We start from the raw sequence: 6,594 nt of genomic DNA on the forward strand, positions 1-6,594 counted from the left end.
GGGGAGTAAGCAAAGTCATATGAATATCACATCTTTGGAAAAATGAAACACCCTATTGTGCATACATCTTGGTATGGTAGTTCGGAACGCAAGCTAGGCCTATGTGATCATAGGTACGCCGATATCCATGCATTGATGCTATGCACAATACTGCAACCATTCTACGTTAAATAATAAAGCTAGCCTAAGGATTAATTTGGAAATATAAGGCTAAAGAGCAAATATTGACTCAGTTATCATTGCATATCTCTTGGTGTGGTAGTTCGGGGCGCAAGCTAGGTCTATGTGAACATAGGCTTGCCGATAGCCACGCATTGAGTTTATGCGTTTTAATTGAGTCAATTCATCGACAAAGCGAAATCCTCGCCTTCGTCTCAAGTATATTTGCATTATAATTGCAATAAATAAAGAATAAAACCTTTCGGTTTATACATACTGCAGCAATGTGGTTTTATTTCTCTGTGCTGTGAATATTGTCTTTGCCTAACACTATCCCTGTACCTGAGAGGAGTCTGTGTACTTCACCGAGTCTCTTCGTTCACCGCTGAGTATTATTAAGTTAATATTAATAGTATAATAATACGACGCGTCTAAATTGCAAGAACGTATCAATATATTGAGCCTGTGATTTCAGAATTTTACCGATCAGATAAATAACCTTTGAATGAGAAGGTAAACACAAATTTCTACTTCACTGACAAACCCAGTTGAGAAATTAAAAAAACACACTTTTTTCTATTGATTTATCGAATTAAATATAATGACCTTTCAGTAATTAATTATATACTTATTTTCTTCAGAGAATGACTTTCGGCCAATATATGACAGACTTCTGCCATCTGTACTTTTAGTTCATATATTCTGAATCTTTATATTCCGTATTCTTAAAGGGTATGAACACTCGTTAAATACATAAATACGTCTCGATCGAGAAACCGGTTACTGTATTATACAGACAGAGAAGTAAATAAAAATTTCAACGCAAGCAGTTGCATAGCTTTAGTCTAAATTAATCAGAGATTGAAAGTGCACTGAAATGCACCTGTTTTGAAAATATTAATACAGTAAAACCTCGTTAATGCGGACCCCGATAAGCCGGACTTCCCTTAATCCAGACAGGCGGAAAAAAAAGCAGAATGCAAGGTTTTAAATGTGGCTAGAAGTCAACAAGAGAACTTCCCAAAGAAAAGGCAGTCAGCCACTGATGAAATTTTGTTTCCCGCAGACTTTGTTCTGCACTGTATAGTGTATTTAGGTCTATGCCCTTTAAATACACCATAATAAAAGTGTTTTGTTGCTATAAACGGAGTTTCATGCACTTTCTACTGTTCTTTTAGGTTAGTTCAGTAAATCCGGACTTTCGTTAAACTGGTCAACTTATCCCTTATCCCCCCCATTAGTCCGGATTAACGAGATTTCACTGTAATATTACTCGACTTGGCAAACGTGCATGAAGGATCTTGTAGACTTTCTCCCAAAGTAAAGTCTTATGTCAATTTGAATTCTCAAAATAAGTCCATACAGATACTTGGAATAAGGTTTCGTTTTTGTTTTTTTTTAATATAGAAAATAATGTTATATAATGCATAGTATATGAAATATTAGTCATTTTCAACTTTCGGTCCGAGAGATCTTTAGAAATAAATTATTAAAATAATATTAAGAGTTTGGGTTTTTGTTTTTGAAGTCCATTTTATAATAATCGCGACTGGACCTACAGTTTAAAGTGGGATCCGGTCCACTATGTACCTCCAACGGGTATCGAAACCGGGAACCCTTGATTACAAGGCGACGACACTACCACTGCGCCATCGAAGAAGAAGTGAAGAAAAAATGCATGGTAAGTTAACCAGTCGTACCAAATTAAGGATACAACATACATGCAATAAAATGCATTCAAGTTTGATTCAAGTATACGAAAGCATTCCAGCGTGCCTCTTGGTACAATTTTAATGCGTTGTTTTAAGCTGATTTGGTGCATTTTACATTCTGTCTGTTTGTTAAAATGCAAATATTAGAGTGATGTCATTCGCAGCAAGTACGTTCTGATGACGAGAAACTGCTGCACGTCTTATTTAGCAAGAAAATTTTGCGTGTTTCGAATATCAGAGGCGAAGATATAGTACAAGCAATGCAAGCACTGCTTGCATAATTCGAATATCATTTAATGTACTTAATGTTCTAACCGTATTTAGTTTCCATCGCACTCGATTTCGCGAAAAAATGCGGCCGCAAACTCCCCCAGCAGCTCTGTAGCAAGCACCAGCCTCAATGCTTGCAGCCGTTCTGCGGGAAAATAAGGCCTCCGAAGGAGTCACATGGCGAAGCGTGAAATTCTGGTGGAACCCGTCCACAAAGCTTCTACAAAGAGCTGTGCTTTCCGAGCTTGCGTGATTCCCGAAAATAGCCGAGTTCAACCGAAAGCAGAAGGATTCATCTATGGGTACGTTGCCAGCAAAAACTAGTAACGAATATTTGTCTTCATGAACACGTAAACAAGATCGCAAATATAATAATAATTGTTAGTCATAAAATAACTAAAAGAAGTTATTATCACTGTTCTAAATTCCATATATATCATATTATATTACATTTTATATTATATTTTAGATTTCGCGAAATGTAAAACGCGTAAAAAAAGTTGACATTGGGAGTTGGGGGCAGTGGAATTTCTGCACCCCCGTGAAGAGTTTTCTCAGGGAGGGAGGGAAGATTGGACGGACCTTGGTCCTGCACCCTGCTTCCTGGTCGGTCCAGCTCAAATTACGCCAGAAGTGTTGACCGCTACCAGTGTTTGCAACTGCCAAATTATTTACGCAGTAATTCAAGTGAGCTCTTTCACAAATTTTACAATCAATAAATTGACTGCTTTTGTATAAAACTTGGGGTGAAAATAAATCTATCTGAGAAAGAACTATCTACTGATATTTATACATGGCATAGAAGTAAATCGTATACATTCTGCATATTATGAGCACAAGAATATGTTTTAATGATTGATTGATTGATTTGTTGTTTTAAGTCCACTTTATGCACAGTAAGGCTAATCGGGACTGGACCTACAGTTTAAAATGGGATCTGAAACACTTGTGCCTCCACCGGGTATCGAACCCGGAACCCCTTGATTACAAGGCGACGAAACTACCACTGCGCCATCGGGGAGGCCCGAATATGTTTTAAGTTCTATTATTATGACGCAAGTGGTGTTCCCAGGGTCTTTTTACGGTCCCCATTTTGTCATCTTTTCTTTCCTTTGACGTTTTTTCTTAGATATACTGGGCCAAAAGTGGGTTATGTCTACCATCCACCCCCCCTTCGCCCCGGGCACGCCATTGAATGACACTTTATTACTTAAATATTAATGTACATACTCGTTCTGCTGAAATGATTCTGATTCCTCCGCGTAATTTTTATCTCCAAACTGATATATCTTTCCTTTGTGACGGATAAAATTAAGGAAATAGGTTGGTATCACTTTCTGTTGTTTCAGAGATTTTCAAAGTGATCATGTGTGGATGCTTGCATTTGCAGTTGTGGAAAGCGCGTGGGATAGTGTGAGTGTTTGTTCCTTCGTGTTTTGTGCTGTGAATTTATCGGAATGAACGCGTATTTAGGAACGGTTGATGTGAAGTGCGGGTGTATTATTGAGCAATTGAAAATTGCTTCGTTTAGCTCGAGAGAGATAAGTGTTAAAATGAAAATCGTGGAAGAGGGTCGACCAACACCGCATTTACCGGACTTAAAACAAGTTAGCCCAAGGGGCTTTGTGCGACATTTCCAAAGCAATTTGTACCACAAGTTTATTTGGCTAGCAGGTTGTGAAGCACGCAGTAGGTTGTACTGTTGGCCATGCTTATTGTTCGCCGTGCACAAGACGAACTCCGTGTGGTCAAGTGAGGGATACTGTGATCTGAATAACGTGCACAATGCATTACAGAGACATGAAAAAGCAGAATCTCACATAAGGGCATTTTTAATTCTGAAGGAATTCGGAAAATCTCGTGTGGATTTTGCTCTGGATCACCACAGACTAGTAACAATCGAGCGCCATAACAAAGTTGTTCGTCAAAATCGCGATATTTTAAAGCGTCTTGCAAGTGTAACAACCTTTCTTGGTAGTCAAGAATTATCATTCCGGGGACACAATGAAAGTGAGGCATCATTGAACCGTGGAAATTATGTAGAACTTGTAAATATGTTGGCAGAATTTGATACTTTGCTGGCAAGTTATTTGGAGAATTCTACAACATTTACTGGCTTGTCAAGTGAGATTCAGAATGACCTTATTAAAAGCACGAGTGGTGTCATAACGGACGCAATTAAGGTCGAGGTAAGTGAAACCAAGTTCGTAGCTATTATGATCGATGAATCCTCGGACGTATCACGGAAATCGCAACTTTCGACGATGTTTCGTTACGTGACGAAGTCAGGAAAAATTGTTGAGCGTTTCTGGGGGTTTGAGGATGTCAGCAGGAACCGAACTGCAGCTGTAATTGCTGCCCACGTTGTTGAAACAATTCGAAAACTAGGCTGGGAATCAAAATTGGTGTGTCAAACATACGACGGGGCAGCCGTAATGGCAGGGGATCTCTCGGGGACACAAGCACGAGTCAGACAGATTTTCCCTAGTGCAATATTTGTTCACTGTTTTGCACATTGCTTAAATTTAGTACTTTCTCAAACAGTGAGCAACATTAGTGAATGCAAAGTGTTTTTCTCGACGCTAAGTGGCCTTGATTCTTTCTTTTCGCATTCGACAAAAAGAAATGCTGCTCTCCACGATATAGTTAAAGCAAGGTTACCTGAAGTGGTTCAGACCAGGTGGAACTACAGTGAACGGCTTGTACAAAAAACGTCCGAAAATAGAGTGAAGATAATTGAAATGTTTGAGGACATTATTGGCAATGCACAAGACTGGGACAGTAAAACAATTTCTTTTGCGGGTGGTTTCTTGGCATTCCTGGATAGTTTCGAAACCAACTTTTTTCTTCTCTTGTTTGGGGAAATATTTTCCTTGACGGGATATTTATTTAATGTGCTGCAAACAAAAACTATGGATATTGGATTTTGCCTCAAAGAAATTGAAAGTGTCAAAAGTGACATTACCAAGAAACGAGAACAATTTGACATAATTTATACAAGGACAATAGATATTGCAGGAGTACCACAGCCGAGAAGGAAGAGGAACAATGTAGGCGACACAAAATCTCAGTACCAACGTATATATTGTGAAGTTATAGACAACATCATAAGCCAACTGTCTTCACGTTTTGAAAACCTTGAGGCCCTACGATTTGTTGAATTGCTCGATAGCGGGAAATTTCGCATGTATGCTGCTAAATTTCCAGAAACTGCCTTCTCATCGCTTATGCAACTGTACATCCAGCATTTTGACAAAACCTTGTTGCACACCGAGCTCAGTATTGCCTATTCTCGGGATTGTTTCCGCAATAAGAGTGTAAAGGACATCTTGAAGTACATTGTAAACAACGAATTACAACAAGTGATGCCCGAACTCCACAAACTGTGTCTGCTAGTACTGACTATACCAGCCACAACAGCGTCAGTTGAAAGATCGTTTTCAACGCTGAAACGTATCAAGACATTCGCCAGGAACAGCATGGGTCAGGAAAGGTTGTCAGCCCTTGCTCATTTGTCCATTGAGAAGGAACTATTAAAGGAACTCAAAATGGATGAAACTAAATTTTACGATTGTGTGCTTAAACATTTTCTAGAGAAGAAAAGAAGAATGGAGTATGAATATCGTCACTAAGGGTGGCATCCAATGGACCAAGAGTTTGAAATTTATTGTGGTGAGTACATCGTCTATGCATGTGTTTCTTTGCTTTGAAATGAATTTTTTATTGTTTGTGTTTAACTTTTTATTTAGTGTTTAAGTTACTCCAATGCGGTTTTTAGGGTGCCCAAAAATACTAAATTACATCATGCAGCGTAAAATAAACAAATGATTCCCATTATTTTTTATCTAAATCGGTTTGGTCACCGTTTGACCATATTAAATAATAATGAACAAATAAAGGTACTAATAAGTAAGTAAGAAATTCCGCCTCCCTTTAGTCGTATGCGGAAAGTTCGCATATGCAAAACGTTTAATATCATATGAATAACGTTACCTGGATTTTTTTAAAAAAGTAAATGTGACGTTTGCGGATCATATGGTTTATTTTTAGTACAGTCACTTTATTACGATATTTTGACAAATCCAGCGACTGGGTAAATGAGGCTATAAACCTTGAATCTTTCCCCTCGGCATGTCGTTGTACTACATGTTTTGTTGTACTGAAACATTGCTTGTCTCCTTCGTAAGACTACGCTTCGCTACTGTCGAATCTGATTATTATCTGCATCTGTATCTGTCAACTCATCAAAATAGAATGAAGAACAAACTTGAAAAAATGAGATATTTTTAAATGGCTGGCAACACTGAATGCGAAAAGAGAAAAAAGGAAAGGATGACAGGATACCTGTCTGTGCTGACTAATTGCCCGGGCTTAGAAAAGTGCAACAGCGATCCATTTATTGAATCCGATTACAAATGAAGAATGACCTTTTGCTTTAAAAATAGCCCGTTCC

At 38.4% G+C, this 6,594-nt stretch overlaps 1 protein-coding gene across 1 annotated transcript; it reads left to right on the top strand.

Annotated features, from left to right (window-relative positions):
• Window positions 1-4,195: 4,195 nt before the first annotated feature.
• LOC145985669 (zinc finger MYM-type protein 1-like) lies at window positions 4,196-5,773 on the top strand. Its single transcript, XM_083119739.1, has one exon. It carries the CDS (start codon window positions 4,196-4,198, stop codon window positions 5,771-5,773), a length of 1,578 nt encoding a protein of 525 aa, XP_082975865.1.
• Window positions 5,774-6,594: the final 821 nt, after the last annotated feature.

Source organism: Lepisma saccharinum, chromosome 3, assembly GCF_977018435.1.
Source record: "Lepisma saccharinum chromosome 3, izLepSacc3.1, whole genome shotgun sequence".
Lineage (NCBI taxonomy): Eukaryota > Metazoa > Arthropoda > Insecta > Zygentoma > Lepismatidae > Lepisma > Lepisma saccharinum.